Source organism: Bufo gargarizans, chromosome 4, assembly GCF_014858855.1.
Source record: "Bufo gargarizans isolate SCDJY-AF-19 chromosome 4, ASM1485885v1, whole genome shotgun sequence".
Classification (NCBI taxonomy): Eukaryota; Metazoa; Chordata; class Amphibia; order Anura; family Bufonidae; genus Bufo; species Bufo gargarizans.
The window spans coordinates 518,746,456-518,769,381 of record NC_058083.1 but is presented as its reverse complement, the minus strand read 5'-3'; the positions used below and the strand labels follow the sequence as shown (position 1 = coordinate 518,769,381).

At 44.0% G+C, this 22,926-nt stretch overlaps 1 protein-coding gene across 1 annotated transcript; it reads right to left on the bottom strand.

Annotated features, from left to right (window-relative positions):
• Positions 1 to 5,753: 5,753 nt before the first annotated feature.
• On the bottom strand, positions 5,754 to 22,210 carry SMDT1 (single-pass membrane protein with aspartate rich tail 1). Its single transcript, XM_044291758.1, has 3 exons — positions 22,000 to 22,210; positions 9,601 to 9,739; positions 5,754 to 5,880 (listed from the first exon to the last, which is right to left on the bottom strand). Exons 1-2 carry the CDS (start codon positions 22,153 to 22,155, stop codon positions 9,602 to 9,604), a joined length of 294 nt encoding a protein of 97 aa, XP_044147693.1. The 5' UTR covers positions 22,156 to 22,210; the 3' UTR covers positions 5,754 to 5,880; position 9,601.
• Between the last annotated feature and the right edge of the window lie 716 nt (positions 22,211 to 22,926).

Here is a 22,926-nt window from a genome sequence, read left to right as displayed (position 1 = left end):
TTTTTGCCTCTTCTGAACTTAAGTTTTGTAAAATATGTACACTATTAAAAAATATTACTATAGCAGTATATTAGCTTAAATACAATCTATGTGTATTTTACGAAATTTCGTAATATTGCTCTAACTACGTCTTTTAGAATATTCGTCATATTCTAAAAGACGAAGTTAGAGCAATATTAAGAACATTTGCAAAAGTCGAAATTGCGATGCGAGTAATATAACACGAAATAATCGCATGAAGATTTCAACTTAGCACTGCTATATTCTATATTAGGCTAGAATATGGAATATAGCAGTGCTAAATTGAAATCTTCATGCGATTATTTCGTGTTATATTACTCGCATCGCAATTTCGACTATTGCGAAATTTCGTAAAATACACATATAGATTAGATTGTAATTTAGCTAATATGGAATATAGCAGTAAGTTGAAAACGCCACTGACTGGAGCAGCCAGGAAGCCAGGAATCCAAAGGACAGGTAAGAACAACTTTAGGGAAGTGGGAAAGAAAAAAATATAATAAAAAAAAACAAAAAAACAAAAAAAAAGAATATTCGATTTCGCGAATATATAGAACGATATTCTAAATATTCGCGAAATCTCGAAATTGCGATATTCGAGAAAAAAATTCGCAATTCGAAAATTCGCGCTCAACACTAATGCTGACCCTCCTCTGGGTCTTCCTGCCCTTCTCTTTGCTTGTTAACCCCCAGCACTGCCTTCACTAGTCCTAGGCTGTGTGAGAGGGCAGAAGGAAGCAGCAGCAGAAGCGCTCTGCATGATGGAGCTGACAGGAAGACGGGCTGTTTGCTGCAGCAGGGTGACTGTACTCAGAGCTGTTAGGGTCAGACAGGAGCCTCAGCTCTGATCACTGTAGTGCATATATATTCTTTCATATTGGACCTGTGGCATATGCTGGAGGCTCCAGATAGACGACCTCTGAGTGAAGGATGGGACATGACTAAAATTGCTCAGCTCTGCTGCTCCCTGTTAATAACAAAGGGAGAAGTTGAGCTGCGAGACGTAGATCTAACCCTGGGTTCACACCTGAGCGTTCTGAAAGGAGCGCTCTGTATGCGCGATTGTACCGGCGTTTGCAATCGCGCATACAGAGACAAGCGAACGCCCATTGTCGCGTGTTCCCAAATCTCTATGTACGGGAACGCGCGACAAGACGCCCCAAAGAAGCTCATGTACTTTTTTGAGCGTAGGGCGTTTTACAGCGCGATCGTACGTGCTGTAAAACGCCCCAGTGTGAACCATTCCTATAGGGAAGCATTGGTTTTCATGTGTTGAGCGTTTTACAGCACGTTTGAACGCGCTGTAAAACGCTCAGGTGTGAACCCAGTGTAATGCTGTGGACCTGCAGAAGATCTGTCCCAGGGGTCACATTGACCAGTGTGGACAGTTCTGCTGCAGTAATTAACCCTATAGGCTCTCCTCTGATTTACACCTATCATAAAATAAATAAAACTTAAAGGGGTTGTCCGAGTTTTTTTTTGTTCTTTCTATGTTCCTAACTAAGCAAATGTAACAGCTTTCCAATAAGCTCATTTTATCTCCGGTGGCTGGTTTCTCAGATTTCACTGAGGGTCACATGACCTGTGATGTCAGCTTCTCTGCCTGCTCTGATAAAGGTCGTTTTACAAGCCTGTAAACGAGACGTCACTGTGCTGGCCACGCCCCCTTCACTGCCGTCTACTCTCTGCTAGGATTCTTAACCCCTTCAGCTCTGCAGGCAGTGAGGAGACATTTCTGGGCACTGGAGCTGATATACTAGAGAGAACATTGCACAAGAAGGTAGGGGGAAGATCCTGTGTGTATTAGCAGTGTCATTGTACAGCTGGTACTTGTAGTCCTACACATACAACATGCTGCAGAGTCTCCCAGCAGGCAGACATGTCACTCAGGGCAGCTCTTGTATCCACTCCCTTAGCAGTGTCATTATACAGCTGGGACTTGTAGTTCTACACACACAACATGCTGCTGAGTCTCCCAGCAGGCAGACATGTCACTCGGGGCAGCTCTTGTATCCACTCCCTTAGCAGTGTCATTATACATCTGGGACTTGTAGTCCTACACATACAACATGCTGCAGAGTCTCCCAGCAGGCAGACATGTCACTCAGGGCAGCTCTTGTATCCACTCCCTTAGCAGTGTCATTATACAGCTGGGACTTGTAGTTCTACACACACAACATGCTGCTGAGTCTCCCAGCAGGCAGACATGTCACTCAGGGCAGCTCTTGTATCCACTCCCTTAGCAGTGTCATTATACAGCTGGGACTTGTAGTTCTACACACACAACATGCTGCTGAGTCTCCCAGCAGGCAGACATGTCACTCGGGGCAGCTCTTGTATCCACTCCCTTAGCAGTGTCATTATACATCTGGGACTTGTAGTTCTACACACACAACATGCTGCTGAGTCTCCCAGCAGGCAGACATGTCACTCAGGGCAGCACAATTCTGAGTTTTGTTATGGGGCCCCATGATTTCTATGTATGCCCCTGAAGGAGGGTACACACCAAAACACATTGAATTTTAGGAAGGAAATTGAAAACAACAAAAACAAAATAAAGTCATCAGAGATACGTAGGACTACTTGTTAAATCACCGACATTCCATGCACAAATCTGGGCTGAAAGAGAGAGATCTGCCTCTGGGCACGTCACTGACGGCTGTGCAGTACCGATCTGCTGGCTTAGGCTACTTTCACACCATCATGATAATACAACCGTCTGCATCCATTATGTCCGGTTGTATTATCTTTAAAATAGCCAAGACGGATCAGTCATGAACTCCAATGAAAGTCAACGGGGGACTGATCAGTTTTCTATCGTGTTAGAGAAAACGGATCCGTCCCGATTGACTTACATTGTGGGTTAGGACGAATCCATCTTGCTTTTTTCCCCCCCACTATTGGACGGATCCATCAGGAAGCGTTTTCCCCCACTATTGAGATCCTATGACTGATGTCTACCCTGTGTATCGCCCTCCCACTGGATTCTTCAACAAAGTTTAACCCCTTCTATTATCAGCTGCACAGACTTAGGGTTGGTGACTCTGCCTCAAGTGCTGAGCAGCTGCAGGGTTTACTTTTCTCCCTAGAATGCTGTGCACGGAATCTTCCCTCCCTCCTCACCTTGCAAGCATAGAGCTGACAAAGACTGGAGGAGTCCTGTGCTCTTCTGCTGGCTTTGAAGATGTGTCTGCAGACCATTATACAAGGACAGGTAAGGGGGAATACCCTGTGTGTATCAGTAATGTCACTGTACAGCTGGGACTTGTAGTTCCACACATACACCATGAGTATCCCAGCTGTCAAACTGCAGACAAGGCATCAATTGTATTCACTCCCTTTGCAGAGCAGGGGCAGGGGAAAGGCAGTCTTTGTTGACAACCACAAATATCCATGAGGAAAACCTCAGAGATTTTTGTTACACTCCTCAGCAGCTCTGCAACTGCATGTAAACAAAGGGTCAGAAAAGAACTAGGCGAGTAAATGTAATTTGTTTTTCCTAAAACTTGCTTATCTTATGTATATATAGAGGACTATCAGATTTACAGTGTTTTTTTTTTTTTTCTACAGAACACGGACACCCCTTTCAGGGTTTGATGAGAAGTGAAGGGGTGGACCGCGGTTCTGAACACATACCTGTAATTGACTGTATCGACTGAAAAGTGAAAGTGGTTTTTCTTCTGATCTACAAATCCGGAATAGAGCTGGTCTTTATACAATACAAGAAACAAAAGACAGGTATCAATTTAATCAACATGATCAACCCTACAAGACAATATGCCTGGTTTAATAGGGTTGTTCATGCTGACAGATGCGCTTTAACGCCATCTGGTGGAACTCCAATTCTCCATACAGTACGATTTGAATAAGAATAATTTTCAGAATACAATAGTAGTAAAGTAACTGACCAGAATAACCTGTAACGTTTTCAGAGTTGCCATCCAGAGGCCGCTAAGTGATCCCTTCCCATATCTCAGTATTAGAGAGTCAAGAGGCTGATAGGACCCCACCTTAAGATCACACAGAATTACGGAAATGGAGAACAAATTCTGCCAATGAGGCTATCCACGCATGGTCTTAGAACAATATACTAAAGACAACTGTAGAAGCATTGCATTTACCCACTGTTACCACCTAATTGCATACCTTGTACATAAGATCTAGTGCTGTCATTGACCCCTATAGGGAAAGCATATCCTCGGATAGAAGAATTTCAACCGTTTTTTTACCGTCCCCAGAATTTTAAGGGCCGATATGGGTCCTGGAACTACATGTTTACTACAAAAATTCCTTAGAAATCCAAAGCAAAGCATTTTCCAATATTTAGTCTATTAATATACTTCGAGGTGACAAAATCTACCATCCCCCTGATTAAGAAATACTTTACATGGGATACCACATTCGTGGCATATACTATATTCTATCAAATGCTTGTGTGGACTTCTATATGTGGGTGAAACCACAGAGTCAATCAGGAACTGTATCTGCCAACATAAGTCAAACATTGCAGCACACATTCACAACCATTTCTTTCACTATCTGTATGTATTATATAGCCCTAGTTATTTGAAGGTGATCTTTAGTGCATTCTTATAGTAATACATGATCTATTTATAACTAAAGAAATCCTAATTACTATGTATTCTTTTATTTTCATTAATAGTTTTTTTTGTATCATCACTAAACATTCTCTGCATATTGGTGCATGTAATTATAGAAGGCCATGGATACCATGTTCTGTTTCTATAATCTGTGTATATTATTTTCAGTGTCTGTCTGAAGAAAGTCCATGGTTGGACAGTAAACGCTCATGTTTTTCCTAAATATGCAAGGATGTAAACTAATAAGCATGCTGTCTCCTTTGAAGAGTTATCCTGCTGTCATCCCTAATTCTACATCTACTATTATGCTAGCAGGTAACATCTTTCCCTCGCAGCAGCAGTAAAATAATGATTTGCATTTAATTTTCAATGGTGTAATACTACCGAATGAGAAAAAGCAAAAAAAAAAAAAAAAAAGCAAAAGAAGAATCTATAAATAATGAGTTTTAAATAAATAATAGGTGTCATTTTAACCATCTAACTGTGCAGCTCGGGCAGTGGGAAAAGTAGCAAACTGGAGGGGGAGGGCTGCTTTCGCTGCTGATATCTCCTGAATGGTAGCAGCTAGAAACATGCAACTGGTCTTGTTTGAAAGCTGACATTCCATACAAGACCAAAATGACAGCTAAAGACAACAGGCAATAGAGGAGGAATCAGTGTTAGAAATTGGGTCGGGAATAATCGTGGGTAAAACCCGATTTTACTTTCAGCTGCATTCACCGCATCCCAATTTCTATCAGCGATATCTTCCCCTGTACTGAACATATCGATGTCATTATGGTATTGTCTGAAAGCTTAGAATTACATGTTTCTAGCTGCTACCATTCAGGAGATAGCAGCATCTAAACAGTCCTCCCCCCTCCAGTTAGCCAGTTTTCCCACTGCTGGAGCTGGACTGGGGCAAAACAGTTAGGTGGTTCATTTTGCTTTGTTGCCTCTGTTTACATTAGAGGCAGATTGTTACTCAATCTCATTATTTCTTTATTCTTTCATCTTTTCTATTGTGCAAGTAAACTGCTCAGATTTTATATACCGGTATATACAGTATGTCAAATCGAAAACCATTAAAACGAACTTTATATGCAAAAGTTATTTTACAGTTTCTGATGCACCTGCATTAAAAAAACAATGTTCTGATTTAAACTCAATTTATTAATTACTATACATGGTAGTACATTGCATCAAAATAATCCATGACAAGATATTTGATTGTGATTTATTGCGTTTTCTTTTAGGATGTAGTTGCCTCGTGCAGTGTCTGTAAAGAAAAGGAAAACCATTGTTAATGACTTCCAGAAGAGAGCATGTAATTATTTGTAAACTACTTACTGTATGATGCGTTACGATGCACAGAACATAGAACTAAGCTACAGTACAAGAGTACGGCAAGTCAACCTCAAGGTGCCAGACCATTTAACCCCGGGCCTTTTTTTCTTTGCAAATCTGACATATGTCCCTTTATGTGGTAATAAACTTTGGAAAACTTTTACTTATCCAAGCCATTCTGAGATTGTTTTCTCGTGACACATTGTATTTCATGACAGTGGTAAAAAAAAAGTAAAAAAAAAAAACCCAAAAAGTTTGAAAAATTCACAATTTTCTAAATTTGAGTTTCTCTACTTTTAAGGCCTCATGCACACGACCGTTGTTGTGTTCCGTGTCTGTTGTTCCGTTTTCCGTGATTTTCTGCGGACCCATTGATACCTAATATGTCCACTTTTCTTTATTTTTCCCAATTTTATATAACTTAATTATGGGAAAAGAGCGCTTTTTTTTCTTTTCACTTGGAACTTTAATTTTTTATTATGTAAAACTTTTTTTGAAAAGTATTTTTTTTTACTTTTTTGTTTTGTCCTAGTCTGGGACTTCAACCTTTGGGGGTCTAATCCCCTCTGCAATGCATTACAATACATGTACCATACATAATTCACTGACCGCGTGCTTGCCTGTAAGATCCAGAGGATTGGTCTCAAGCTTCTATAGCAGTGTTTCCCAACCAGTGTGCCTCCAGCTGTTGCAAAACTACAACTCCCAGCATGCCCAGACAGCCTTTGGCTGTCTGGGCATGCTGGGAGTTGTAGTTTTGCAACAGCTGGAGGCACACTGGTTGGGAAACACTGTTCTATAGAAGGCAGCCACGATACGATCATAAACATCCGGAACACCTGCCGCTGATTGGGTGGGCACGAGCACGATCAGCACGCCGTACCTGTACGGTGCTGGGGCTTAAATCACGGCCCGCAGCACCGTACATGTACGGCGGCGGTCAGAAAGGGGTTAATCCCTTCAAGACTGATCCAGTTTTCACCTTCCTGCCAAGGCCTATTTTTACAAATCTGACATGTCTCTATGTGCTAATATCTTTGGAATGTTTTTACTTCTCTAACCAATTCTCGTGACACACTGTACTTCATGTTAGCGGTAAATTTGGGTAAATTTTTTTCCCTTTTTTTAAGAAAATAATTCAAAATTTACAGAAATTTTTTGAAAAATTAGCAATTTTTCTAATTTTACTTTGCTTTAAAACAGATAGTGATACCTCATGAAATAGTTATTAATCAACATTTACCACATGTCTACTTAAATTTTTTTAGGATGTGAAGGCTTCTAGAAACAAATTTTCAAAACCAACATTTTTAAGTTAACAATTCCGTTATAAAATGATTTGGAGGGGCTCACTGCATAGCTACAGGTGCAGAATTAGACAAGGAGTGAATTAATCCCATGAAAACCAGACTGAGGTGGAATTCACAAACACAAGCAATCGCTGCCATTACGCACAGACCGAAGTGAATGCGCACTGCCATACTGAGGAATGACCCCAAGCTACAAATCCTCCAGTATTCAGCGACCATCTAACACTGCAATAATGGTGAACAGACATGCAATACAGCTACAGACAGGGGAGAGGTACAGGTCACAGAGGCACAGCTCACACCCACAGGTATCTACAGCCAGCCTGCACGGCATATAATGGCACACAGTGGACATTACAACTAGAGACGAGCAAATTTCATATTTTGAAATTCGTTCACGCTTCGTTTACTGGTAAAAGGTGAATTGCGTTATGGATTCCGTCACCATGCACCATAAAGTAATTCTATGACGGAAAGCCTTTAGGGGCAGACTCAGTCAGTACTAGGGTTGCAGTGGGCATCAAATTACTGATACCCAATTAATACTTTTGTACGATACGATATCGGGATTTGCCGTTTACCAATACGCGGCTGCTCTACTGCGCAGCCTAGTGTCAGAGGAATCCTCTCCTAGGACAGGAAAACCACTGAGTAATGGAGAGGACCCTCCTTCCTAAATATCTGTGGGTTTCCTGTCCTGGGCGGAGGATCCTCTCTCCCGGAGCCGTCATAGGACAAAAGGAAAAATATAATTGCCGTTCAGCGGTGCAGTTATATGTTCTAAAGCCTTTTGTGGAGTGTATAAGTGGAAAAAAATAAGGGCCTATTTGCCGTTCAGCGGTGCAGTTACATGTTCTAAAGCCCTTTTTTGCATGTATTAGTGGCACAAAAAAAAGTATTTGCCGTTGTGTGAAGTGAGAAAATGACAGACTTTTTTGGGGTGTTTTAATCTCCTTTTTATTTATCTGATCTAGCAGTATGTCAGACAGAGAAGTGCCAGGCCCTGCACAGGGGAGTGACCGAGGCCTAAATGTTTCTGGCGCAGGCACGGGTCGCAGCAGAGTAAGGGGCCGTGGCAGCAGGAGTCGCAGCGAGAGGCCCGAGCTCCCGGCGTCATCTAGCGGTCGTGTCTTTTTTGAGAAATTCGCTCATCTCTAATCACTATAACCATTTTCATTTCGATGTCCATTTTTTTCCTGGCATCTGTTGTCAGATAGGCTATATATCTTTATATTATCTGCACTCCCACACATTTTTACTGTTTCACACTAAGTTTTTACATTACTACACAATCTAGTTGGTTATGTACAGTCACCAAACCAGGTATATGCCTTTGTTTAAAGGATAACGGTCAGTTTTTATTTTTTTCTAGTCTATTAGAGCTAGGCATGTATACCTGAGTTAGTCTGTCAGCGATTGCCAAAACATCTGTAATTACCTTATAATAACAGCTTTCATTAATGTCCTCTGTCCCTTCCCACTGCTCCCTTTAAAAGACTGTCACTAGGGCTCATCTGTCTCCGGCTAAGAAGACAGAGGGGCGGTCCTTCACACTGCATGAGGCTTCAGAGTGAGGAGGCGTGTCTCTCAGTAATCCAATCTGATTGGCTGGCAGGGAGCTGCTGGCTACAGCAAGTGTGTATGTGACCTGAGGGAAAGCAGTTTTGGCCTCAGAGAGCTGGCAGAGGAGCCATCTTGAGAAGATCCTCATAAAGTAGGATTCAAAACAGCCGTAATTAAGGGGAAAACTCAAGGAAAACAGTGGTAAATGAAGAAACTACAGATCGCTTTATGCATAATGCTGCTGCAGCAGTAACATATGCTAAAATTAATTTTTTTATGAAAATATGACAGTTATCCTTTAATGCAACTACCTGTCCCTCTCTCAGAAGGCTGGTGGCTCCCTGGTCAATGGGATAGTTTCCTGAGGTCTGTGTCTCAATATCCCCATCTGGTCACTCATACAGTCTAGTACTGTCTCTCCTACTAAGCCCTGGTTCGTATCTGTAGACAACCAGGGGCATTGGCTGCTCTCCTTATACATAGTTTCTAGCTGATCTAGAATCTAAAATTGCTATAATAGCTGTCCACAGACTTGTAGAGAGTTTCATGGGAACGATGAGCAATTTTTTCAGACAAACAAATCTGCAGACACAAACAGCAGAGCTAAACCAAACAGGAGGCCAGCGTGTCTGGTAGAAAGTCTCTCCGTGTTAGCTGGCTTGCGCATTTCTCCTTTCCACAGTTTATTAACCCCTTACACAATTTCACATGTTTGTGAAACACAAATTAGCTAGTCTTCTAAACATTCAGCAGACTATATTCTGAATATTCATGAATACCTCAATCGTCGTCATCATCATCCTCTGGAACAAAAATGTCATGTTCTTCAAGTAGGGCTGCAAAGTTCTTGCTGATTAGCGTTCCAACATACAAGAATGGGATCACAACACTGAACACTCTCAGTAAGCCAAAGCTAATCTGCAGAAAGAAAAAAATAATAATTTGATTATTTTCCTACATTTACATAGCATCTACATACACCAATACCAATCCCTACTGCAAAGAGCAGCTCAATTCTGTTTTTTTTTTACTGATGACCCATCTTCTGGATAGGTCATTAGTATCTGATTGGTGCGGGTCCAACAACTGGGAAATAGTACAATGCAAAACGGGCGAGTATACATGAATTTGCTATTCTATCCAGTTTACAGGGACAACCCCTTTAATTAAAACAAAAGACTGGGACTCCAGTACTGGTGCTGATATGTGAGCACACGTGGCACAGTGCTCTTCTTCATACTCTCGAGACGTTTCCGCTCACGACCATCAACAGGCCAAACAACAGTAAGCATGTGCGAAGAATGATTCTGCTGACACCTGGACTAAATTGCAGGACCTAGTTACCACCGCGGCATGACTCACCGAAAGCATGATGTGAGCTCGATTGGAATCCCGGAGACTGTCCTGCTAAAGATCTGCACCATCTTTATTAGACTGAACTGGCCTAATGGTGGATTTACACAAGCCATGTCGTAGTTTTATTCCGGCCGCTTCTCGGCATGTTTGCTGTGCTGCCGCCGGAACTCCGGCCCGCCCCCATTATAGTGAATGGGGCCACAGCAGTAGTCCGGGGGCATGTGTGCACTAGCGGCAGCACGGATCTGACAGGCTGTTCACCCGCCGGAACAGCCTGCCGGAGTTCCTTGCCGCTAGTGTCAAATTAATTTATGAAGTTATTGCACGAAGTTTCGCAAAGCAATAACTTCAACTCATCTGAGGCAATACATTCTAATACTGTACGGAGCTCCACATGCCCTCCTGAATTCTACTGCTGTAGCCGGCATCTCATCTTCTAAGCCCCAATCTCCATATCTTTATCAACAGGAGGATGGAGAACAGAAAATCGTAGCTATTGACGGCCACCACAGAGGGACAGCTCTTGCGGGAGTATATTATGCTGCACTGTGGTATTTGGTTCTGCTGGGACGATATTTTGCACTGTGGTATTGCTGACCCTGCCTGGGGGGGGGGGGTGCATTTCTCCTGTAACTGGAGCTACTATGTCAGCCCCCGGTTACAGGAGAAATCAACAGTAAAAAAAAAAAAAAAAAAAAAAATGAAGTAAATGTCCCCCAGAGGTCTTGTATGACCTTATGGGGGACGAAAAGTGTAAAAAAAAAATAAGAAAAAAAAAGGTTTCACATGTAAAAAAAAAAAAGTTAAAAATAGAAAAAATAAAATAGACATATTTGGTATTGACGCGTCTATAAATATATCACATAATCGACCCAGTCCACCATAAAAAAAATAAAAAGAACTGTCAAAAAAGCCATTTTTGTCACCTTACATCACAAAAAATGCAACACCAAGTGATCAAAAAGGTGTATGTCCCACAAAATGGTACCAATAAACAGTCACCTCATCCCGCAAAAAATGAGCCCCTACATAAGAAAATCTCTAAAAAAAAAATAAAAAATATATAGCTCTCAGAACAGACACATTAAAACATAATTTTTTTGTTTCAAAAATGCTATTATTGTGTAAAACTTTAATAAATAAGAAAAAGTATACATATTAGGTATTGCCACGTCCGTAACAATCTGCTCTATAAAAATGTCACTTGACCACTTGACTGAACCCCTCAGGTGAATGCTGTAAAAATAAAAAAATAAAAAATGTGCTAAAACAACCAATTTTTTTGGTCACCTTGTCCCATAAAGTGTTATAATGAATGATCAAAAAATATATATGTACCCAAAAATAGTACCAATAAAACTGGCATCTTATCCCCTAGTTTCCAAAATGGGATCACTTCTTGGGAGTTTCTTCTGTAAGGGTGCATCAGGGGGGCTTCAAATGGGACATGGCATCTAAAAACCATGTGGAGTTCCTTTTCTTCTGCGCCCTGCCGTGTGCCCATACAGCAGTTTATGACCACATGTGGGGTGTTTCTATAAACCGCAGAATCTGGGTAATAAATATTGAGTTTTGTTTGGCTGTTAACCATCGATGTGTTAAAGAAAAAATTTGATTAAAATGGAAAATCTGCCCAAAAAGTGAAATTTAAAAGTGTGATCTCCATTTTCCTTTAATTCTTGTGGAACGCCTAGAGGGTTAACAAAGTTTGTAAAATCGGTTTTAAGCAACTTGAGGGGTGTAGTTTCTACAATGGGGTCATTTATGGGGGTATCCACTATGTAGGCCCCACAAATTTATGACCATCATGAAGTACAATGTGTCACGAGAAAATCTCTGAATGACTTGGATTGTAAAGGCGTTCCAAAGTTATTACCACATAAAGTGAGATATGTCAGTTTTGCAAAATTAGGCCTGGTCAGGAAGGGGGCAAATGGCCCGGATGCAAAGTGGTTAAAAATATTGAGCCACTACTGTCACATAGGGTTAACTTTTTCTAACTGTGCGACTGGTACTTTCACTTTGTGCTATTGCAGCAGGCCGATCCCATGCCAGGGGTCTCTTCTACAGGTTATGTGAATTTCTAGAGTTTTTGTCATGATGCCAGTTGCATTTCAGGAACGAGGGACTAGGTCCCCCCATGTAGAAGGTGATGGTGGAACCCAGTGTAGGAATGCCACAGTGGTGTGGTGGTTGCCTATAGTGTCTCTCTAGGTGTTGTGGCTTTTGCATGGTGCTCCTACCTGCATACCCGGAACCCCAAGCGTGATAATAGGGTTAAGAGTTCAAGAATTGGTAGAATAAATTGAGTCCAGACTTGAATTGAAGTAGTTAACAGCTTTACTTGAATAAACTTTTATCAGGAAACAATCTTCCAACTTTATCTTGGTTATCAGCAGGTTTTAGCATGAAGTTCTGGCAGGCAAACACTAAGTTCTGCTACATCTGTACTCTTTCAGCTCTGATATGCTATGCTGGCTAGATTTGTTAGGAACTTTTCCTTTCGGCTGTAGGCAACTTAGCTTTCCGTAGTCTGACTATCAGGCTCTGCTGGCTGGAACACAGACTTCCCCTTGCAGGGGTACTCTTAAAACTAACTTCTGCAGGCTCGTCCAACCGGGACGAGGGCCTGCAGCTTCCCCAAACTGGGGGTGAGATAGACATAATCTCTCACCAAGATGGGGTAGGTTAGACTGACCAACTTTAACACTGAACTCCTCCCTCTCCAGAGAGGGCTGGAATGGACTAGAAGGTTCCACTCCAGGGAAACTAGCTCTGCCAAGATTGCCACCATCTGCTGGTAAACCAGGCACATTACATGTTAACATAACATTTGCAAGGAAATAGATATACATATTTTGCAGGGCATGGCAATAAGTATGCAGGATGGCACAAGGTACACCATTAAGGATAGTGATGGGGTGAAAAGAGGGGTGATGCCCCCTTGCAGGGCGTTACACTGTCATCTAATAACCATTAATCTCTAAACAACTAAGAGGTCATAAACACTTATTTAAGCCACATTCTTATCAGTAAGATAAGAACTGAGCTGTAATGAGTTTATATCAGAGAGCGGAGATAAGGAGCTTGTCTGCTCCCCAGATGACAAAAGACAATCCACAGTTAGATAGTACAGCATCTTAGTTATGTACACAAAAAAGGATTCCATATTTTGAATAACGACCAATAAAAAACAAAAAATGAAGCCTCAAAATAAGTACAATGCAATAATAAATTAAAAAAAAAGTGCCCGCAAAAGGTGTACATAGCCTTTAAGTTCCCAGTCCTGCCCTGCCTCCACTGGAGACAGCAAGCAACTATATACCGTATTTTTCGCTCTATAGGACGCACCCCCCCCCTCCCCCCCTAAAAGTGGGGGGGGAAATGGCAGTGCGTCTTATGGGGCAAATGCTGCCATTTTTACTCTGCTAACACCGATACATCACCGGCCACGATGCTGCACAGTGATGTATTAGCGGGGAGAGAGGAGGGGCTGGAGGCCGGCAACTGGTGTTGAAATCACGGCGGGGCCCGGTGCAGTCACTGTACTCTATTACACTGGGCCCCGCTCACAGCAGTATTCATATGTAAAGTGACGTCATGGGTAAAGCTTTGTAAAGGTATAGCAATCCTCTGCAGCAGTAGCGCAATCCACGTAGTACTCATTATGAAATTCCCATAGCAGGCAGGCTGACCTGTCACGCGCATGCTTCTCCCACATTATTAGTGAAGCAAGCATGTGATGAAGCGAGTGACGTTACGCTGCCAGCCAGCCTGCCTGCACAGGCAGCGCATTAAATGTAGGCTATTAATCTATTATAGATAATTGATAAAGGACATGAAAGATATATTATATTGGTATTTAGGTTAAATTGCCATGTCGGCACTTTGCGATAAATAAGTGGGTATTTGGTTGCAGTTTTGGGCACTCTGTCTCTAAAAGGTTCACCATCACTGCCCTATGACATAGTGGTGAGGTAGAAGCAGCATGAGGAGACCACAGAGTGGCTCAATGACAGTGTGGAGGTGGCAGCAGCATCAGGAGACCACAGAGTGGCAAGGTGACAAAGTGGGGAGGTGGGTGGCAATACCAGTACCAGCTGAAGATGGTGGGTGAAAGAAGGATCACTTGGCATCAGATGTATGGCATCAGGCGGGTGGCAGCATCAGAAGAGTAGCTGAGGCAGGTAGCCAGAGGAAACTGTCTCTTTTGTCAAAGTGTTGGTGTGGCACCATGGATGATCTAGTCTGATGCATCAGGCATTGGTGGGTGGAAATCCTGGCTGATACACGCCTGATTCATCCTGACAAAGGTCAGTCTATCCACATTTTGGGTGGACAGGCGAGTTATTCTTGGGATAACTCTGGCCCTCGCCGCACTAAACACCCGCTGTGATGCCACACTACTGGCGGGCAGGACAGCTTTTCCAGGGCAAATTCTGCCAGTTGCGGCCACAAATCCAGTTTGGCTGCCTAGTAGCTGCTGGAACTGCTCCTACCCCCCCCCCCCCTTCCTGCCACAGCAGCCATGGCAGAGAAACGTGAGCACGGATGGTCCCCCCCGGTGAGACCTGCGAGAGGATGGACGATGGCGCAGATAGGAAGCGGCTAACTGACTACATAGAATGTCTCTATAGCATTTCAGTTTGTCCTCCCTCTCGGTGGGTGTAAAAAAGGCCCCTATTTTGGACCGGTAGCAAGGGTCCAACAAGGAGGAGCCAGAAGTCATCCCTCTTCCGAATGGTGACAATTCGGCAGTCACTACGCAAGCGAGCATGCATTGAGCCATTTGTGCAAGTGACTCGGAAGGACTCCCTGCCTCCATGTCCACTACATACTGCCACAGTGTGTCTGGGTCCTCTGCCTTGTCTTCCTCATCTCCCTCTTGCTCCTCTGGCTGCTCCTACTCTCCTGTCACCTATGTAGAAAAACCACCCATTTCTCTACACATTGCTTGTGCTCCAATGTCCTCCTCCTCCAGTTCAGCCCCCACAGGGTTTATGTGGCCATGAGATCTAGGCGCCACGTCTCCAGTCCCCTAACCAGCCAGATTTACCAGCATCTGTTCCAGGACATGAATCAGTGGAATGACGTTGTTCATCCCATAGTCCTGACGACTGACAAATAACGTGGCCTCCTCAAAGGGCCTGAGCAAACGGCAGGTGTCACGCATGACCTGCCACTAGCTGACATCGAAGTTACACAGGGGAGTACTTGGATCATCAAGAAAGCCTTTATGGGCTCTCTCTGTTCGTATAGTCGGTCCAACTTTCACTTTATAAGACTCAGCCATTTTTACCCACTCAAATAACAATGGATCGGTGCACAACCCGTACGGCACGCCCACCGTATAATGGATTAAAATAGACACTGTTTGGGTGGCACTCAAATATCTGATAGTTGTGTGGCAGCTCGATATAGTTATAAAATAGATATTAGTAAATGTAGACACAAATATAGTATTTAAAAAAAAAATTGTTGATCAACTATAAACTAATATCAGTTAAAAATACACAAAATATTCAAAACTTGCAAATAAAATAAAGATAAGGCTACTTTCACACCTGCATTAGATGCAGATCCGTCTGGTACCTGCACAGACGGATCCGCACCTATAATGCAAACGCTTGTATCTGTTTGCATTATTCTTTTTTTTTTAAAGTCTAAGTCCAAACGGATCCGTCCTGACTTGCATTGAAAGTCAATAGGGGACGGATCCGTTTTCAATTGCACCATATTGTGTCAGTGAAAACGGATCCGTCCCCATTGACTTACATTGTAAGTCAGGACGGATCCGTTTGGCTCCGCACCGCCAGGCGGACACCAAAACGCTGCAAGCAGCCTCCAGGGCGGAATGGAGGCGGAGCGGAGGCAAACTGATGCATTCTGAGCGGATCCTTATACATTCAGAATGCATTGGGGCTGAACTGATCCGTTTTGAACCATTTGTGAGAGCCCTGAAACGGATCTCACAAACGGAATTCAAAACGCCAGTGTGAAAGTAGCCTAAAATGTATTTTAAAAAATAGCCCAAAAAAAAATAATCCAGCAATTGGTTTATTATCTGTCCGTATATAGTTCTTATCAAGTCTGGGGTTTATAGTATTTTTTTGATTCTGGGTTATTCCCAAATAATCCATTTGAGACCTGCGCACTGATGAAGGAACATGCAGTTCCGAAACACGTCTGGTATTTTGTGTGCAGTGAATAGACCTTGATCGCGATCCTCATTATTCCAATAGTACGAAGGCTCGGTCCCCCTTTTGAAAATTTATTGCATCGATACTGGATTTCCGAGTGAACACAATCCACTACCTGAGCACCAAAGCGTGACCACGTGGGACGCCACTTATAGAGTCAGCGTGCTTACACAAGCAGGTATCGGGCAATGGGAGACCACGATAGGCTTTAACCCCTTAAAGACCCATGACGTAGCTGGGTCCGATCCCTAAACATGGCGCCCGCTTAAATAGCAGAGACATAAGGCTGATCGCATACATCTTACCTTTCAGATGCCGTGGTCAAATGTGACCACGGCATCTGCGCAGACCGGAAGTCGCGCGGTTCCGGTCCGACAACAGCGTTCCCCGGCTGAGATCAGGGGACCTTTTACCTCGATCTAATTGACCGAAGCCTCAAGCCGGCTTCAGAGTCTATTAGATGTATATATCAATACAGGCCACTAGGTGGCAGCCTTGTATTGATATAGTGCAAATGAAGTCTTCAATGATGGCTATTTAGCCATCACTGAACACTATGGGAAAGCAAATTTTATATTTTACAAATATAAAAAAAATAAAACAACCCTAAAAGTTCAAATCACCCTTGTTTCCTTAAAATAAAAAAATAAACAATAAAAAAAAAAAAACATCATGGGCATCGCCGTGTGTGAAAATGCCCATACTATTAAAATAAATAAAACAATGGTGTAGCAGGAAAAAAAAAAAAAATGTGCCATTTTTTTGTCACTTCAACTACCAAATAATTTTTTTATAAAAAGTGATAAAAAAGTCGCACACACTTAAAATTGATATCACTGAAAAGAACAGATCGTCCTGCAAAAAATTAGCCCGTACACATAGCTACTAAAAAGTTATAGGGGTCAGAATACGGTTATGAAAAAGAAAAAAATTCCCTCAAAGGTTTTAATTTTTTTCAGTATTAAAAAGCAAAAAAAATTATACAAGTGTGGTATCGTTGGAACCGTACTGACCTGGAGAATGAAGATAACAGGTCAATATTACCACATAGTGTACAGTGTAAAAAAAAATATAAAAAAAAAAAAAAAAATCTAAAAACCTTTATCAGAATTGCGTTTTTTCCCAATTCTACCCCATTTGGATATTTTTCTCCGCTCCCTACTACATGGTATGCAACCGTAAATGGTGCCATTAGAAAGTACAACTTGTCCCGCAAAAAATAAGCCCCCACAAGGCTATGTGAATGGAAAAATAAAAAAGTTAGGACTATGGGAAGGCGGGGGAGTGAAAAACGAAAACGCAAAAATGGAAAATCCCTGGATCCTTAAGGGGTTAATGAAAACAGCCTTTATACGAATATCTAATATTTGCCGGCTACATAAGGAGGAGATAAACTCAGCTGATCCATCTACTTACCAGCGAGACAGTCATACGGCTAGTCTCTGGATTGGTACCGTACCGTCTCTGACTGTATTGCTTGCTGCTATTTTGTTATACTGTATTGGATCAGCCATTCCTACCGCACCGGACCGGCTATTACCTCATGATCATAGCGACGATCTGTATGTAACCATAATCGAGAGATATACCGGTAACGGTCATTTCTACATCGCACTTTATGAGCCTGGTGCAGCGGCGACTGCTCTGCTGTAGTCACCACAGGATTACCAATATACCAGTTTGATTACTATTAACAGGATTACAACTGACACTGCGCAGGTCTCAAATGGATTATTTGGGGATAACCCAGCTTCAAAAAATACTATAAACCCCAGACCTGATAAGAACTATATGTGGACAGAGAATACACCAATTGCTGGATTCTTTTTGGGCTATTTTTTTTTATTAATTTAATTGTATCTTTATTTCATTTGTAAGTTTTGTATATTTTGTGCATTTTTAACTGATATTAGTTTATAGTTGATCAGCTATTTTTGTATATACTATATTTATGACTACATTTACAAATAAATATATATTTTATAACTATATCGAGCTGCCACACAATGGGGGCATATCACTAGGATATGCCCCCATTGTCTGATAGGTGCGGGCCCGTACCTACAACGAGAACGAAGCGGGGAGCGCTGTGGCTGCAGGACCCCACCACCAAGCGCTGCTCCCATAGAAGTGAATGGGAGCGCACTGCGCATGCGCAACCATTGCTCCCGTTCATTTCTATTGGACAGACGGCAACAGCCGAGCCAGCGCTCAGCTATTTTCGGCGGCCCCATAGAAATGAATAGAAGGCGGCTGTGCATGCGCGGCGTGCCCTACGTTCATTTCCCAACTCCGTTCTCATTGTAGGTGCCGACCACAGCGGTAAGACCCGCACCTATCAGACAATGAGGGCATAGCCTAGCGATCAGACAATGAGATGGGAATACCTATTAACTCTATTGAAAGTCAATGGAGGACGGATCCGTCTTCTATCGGGTCAGAGAAAACGGATCCGTCCCCATTGACTTGCATTGGGGGTCATGCCGGATCAGTCTTGCTCCGCATCCCAGGACGGAACGCAAACTACAGCATGTTGCGGTTTACTCTCCGTTATGGGAACGCAACAGAATACATCTTGGTGAACTCTGTTCTGTTCAGTTACGTTTTGTCCCTATTCACAATGAATTAGGACAAAACTGAAGCATTTTTTTTCCCAGTATTGAGCCCCTATGACGGATCTCAATACCAGAAAACGAAAACGCGAGTGTGAAAGTAGCCCGAGCCAAACCATGCTGCAGCAGGCAGGGAGGGGCCCCTGGAAAACCAGCCGAGCGGCATTCTGTGTTGGGCTGGGAATGAGTCTGTGCAGAGTCCGACAGAAAACCATCTTAGGGACAGAGTACAGTCCGATCAAGCGTCTATTCTACAAGGAGAGTCAAAAGTCGCAGGACACCCTTTTATTTCAGAAACAAAAGGAAAAATGAAGTATCTGAATCCCCCAGTCAGTAATGGATGAGGGGGCCTATGTCCGGAACATGGCCACCATCCTGAAAGAAGCCATACTAGATCAAGAGCAAATGTTTCCAATGGGAAGGAGGTCATGCAGCATTATCAAAGAAGACCTTTTTTCGGTTGCAATCATTAGATTGCCTCTTGTATCCTGTAATGAATATCTATGCATTCCGGAATACAAGATTCAGTACATTCCAATGCAGTGCTGCCACCTGCAGGCCGGCATTGGAATATACTAGTAACTGACCTGGGAGCCTTGGACAGGCCTATAACTAGTATGGGTCGCCTAACTAACCTCAGCCGGGGGGCACTCCCAGATGCCGTGGCCACTAGCCCCAGGCCTCTGCTGTGTAAAACGTCAGAAACCCAGTCGCAGGTGGGCACCATCTATTAATACTGGACTTCGCCCTACATGTACAGGGGAGGTCTGGAAAGGGTTAAAGTGGTTTTCCAGGGGATATATATTGATTACCTATCATCAATCATCTGATTGGTAAGGGGAACGTACCCCACAGACAGTTCCATGGACTGTAACGTCAAGTTCATAGTGCAAAGAAAAAGGGGGTCAGTCAGCACATCCCAATGCGCAGGTGCGTGCTGCCATGGCTAGAAACACGAAGAAAAAAAAAAAACAATGCAACAGCGCGCTGCAAACACAAAGTACAGTAATGCCATAATTATAGAAAACATTCTGCCACTAATCCTGCCTATTTTGTAAATTTGAGATTCTTGGCAAATACATTTTGTACAAAATTATTTGGGCCCGTCTGCCAAACGTCAAGGCGATCTCTGTAAGACGGGAACCTAACACTAAATCCGTCTGGCACCAGGAGAGGTAACGAGTGGGCTCAGCATGCATGTTGGTACCTGCACTCCCTGAATTTTATGGCGGCCATTATGGCACATAACAGGTAGTATTTAGTGTTAGGTTCCAGCCTTACAGAGATCGCCTTGACGTTTGGCAGACGGGCCCAAATTATTTTGTACAAAATGTATTTGCCAAGAATCTCAAACTTACAAAATAAGCGTAGGATTAACATTATAACACGTATCATTATGGCGGCATTAGTGTACTTTTATTTGGGCTGCAGAGCGCTGTTTCATTGTGTTTTTTCCCCATCAAGTTCATAGGTCACATGGCCTTTAGGCAGCTCAGTCCCATTGAGGGTCCATTCACACGTGTTTTGCGGTCCGCAAACTGTGGATACGCAAAACACGGACAATGGTCATGTGCGTTTTGCATTTTGCGGACCGCACATGGCTGGCACTATGATAGAAATGCCTATTCTTGTCTCTGGCTGCGGACAAGAAATGGACGTGCTCTATCTTTTTTGCAGGGGCCACGGAGCGGAACTACGGATGCAGACAGCATCTTTTGCGGTCCTTATTTAAATGAATGGGTCCGTACCCGTTCCGCAAAATTGTGGAACGGATGCGAACCCATTCATGCGGACATGTGAATTGACCCTAAATGTATACCACTGTGCTTTGTGTAGTATGAAGATCCCTCCAAACGGGGGGGGGGGGGGGGGGGGGGAACCTGGAGTCCGAGCCCCACTAGTCAGATATTGATTAATGAATACGACTCCTGGAAAAACCTTTTAATTCGGATTCTAGAAGTTCTCAGCTAGATCCTGGGGGCCCCCAAATGTTCAAGTGACTGATTTATTCTAATAAGGGGACTTTCACACTAGCGTTATTCTTTCCGGTACTGAGTTCCGTCCTAGGGGCTCAATACCGGAAAAAAACGGATCAGTTTTATCCCCATGCATTGTGAATGGAGAGCAATCCGATCAGGATGCATCAGTTCAGTCCCTCTTACGTTTTTGGGCCAGAGAAAATAGCGCAGCACGCTGCTGTTTTCTCTCCGGCCAAAAATACTGAACACTTGCTGGAATACCGGATCCGGCATTCATTTACATTGAAGTGTATTAGTGCCAGATCTGGCATTAAGTGTTCCGGCAAAACGGATTCGGCTTTCTGGTCTGCGCAGACCTTTAAAAAAATTAATAAAATGAATACCGGATCTGTTTTTCAGGATGACACCGGAGAGACGGATACGGTATTTCAACGCATTTGTCAGACGGATCCGCATCCGTCTGACAAATGCCATCAGTTTGCATCCGGAACTGTCTGCTGGATCTGGCAATCCGGACGCAAACTGATGGCATTTGTTAGACAAATCCGTTTGACAAATGCATTGAAATACCGGAAAACCGGATCCGTTTTGCCAGAACACTTAATGCTGGATCCAGCACTTATACACTTCAATGGAAATGAATGCCGGATCCGGCATTCCGGCAAGTGTTCAGTATTTTTGGCCGGAGGAGAGAAAACTGCAGCATGCTGCGGTATTTTTTCCGGCCCAAAAACGTAAGAGGGACTGAACTGATGCATCCTGGAAGGATTGCTCTCCATTCAGAACGCATTAGGATAAAACTGATCAGTTTTTTTTCCGGTATTGAGCCCCTAGGACGGAACTAAATACCGGAAAAGAATAACGCTAGTGTGAATGTAGCCTTAGACCAGAGGTCAGCAATGTCCGCCACTTCAGCTGTTGTGAAACTACAATCCCCAGCATGCTCCATTCATTGCTATGGGAGTTATGAGAAGAGCAGGTGCGCACTGCATGCTGGGAGCTGCTGGCCCTGACAAGACTGAACAGCTTACCTTATCCGGTTTGGGCTGAATGGCGCCGGTGCTTGTAGACACCGCAGTGCGGGCAGGGACGCTGGGGCCTGGAGGGGCTCTCCGTGCATTCAGGAACCGACTAGGCCTCGCAACATTTGTCAGCCTCAAAACAGCAGCGAAGCCAACCTGAGCCATAATGGAGTTGTCAGAAGGAGGTCTGTGACGTCACTGGTCACATGCTCCTTCGTGGTCACATGACCAACTGTGGGAAGTGCTGGCAAACCCGGACTGCAGGAGCTTGTGGGAGGGGCTGTTTGTGCACGAATAGGGGGGGGGGAGTCCTGGAGTAGGGAGCGGCTGAGGGGCGGCATATATGGAGCTCAGCCTCATATATGAGGGGACCTGTGTGCTGGGGGGGGACAGAGATGACGACCTGTGTGCTGGGGGGGGGGGGGTGACAGAGATGACGACCTGTGTGCTGGGGGGGGGTGACAGAGATGACGACCTGTGTGCTGGGGGGGGGGGGGGGGGGTGACAGAGATGACGACCTGTGTGCTGGGGGGGGGGGGGGGGGGTGACAGAGATGACGACCTGTGTGCTGGGGGGGGGGGGGGGGGGGGGTGACAGAGATGACGACCTGTGTGCTGGGGGGGGGGGGGGGGGGGTGACAGAGATGACGACCTGTGTGCTGGGGGGGGGGGGGGGTGACAGAGATGACGACCTGTGTGCTGGGGGGGGGGGGGGGGTGACAGAGATGACGACCTGTGTGCTGGGGGGGGGGGGGGGGTGACAGAGATGACGACCTGTGTGCTGGGGGGGGGGGGGTGACAGAGATGACGACCTGTGGTGCTGGGGGGGGGGGGGGGGGGTGACAGAGATGACGACCTGTGTGCTGGGGGGGGGGGGGGGGTGACAGAGAATGACGACCTGTGTGCTGGGGGGGGGGGGGGGTGACAGAGATGACGA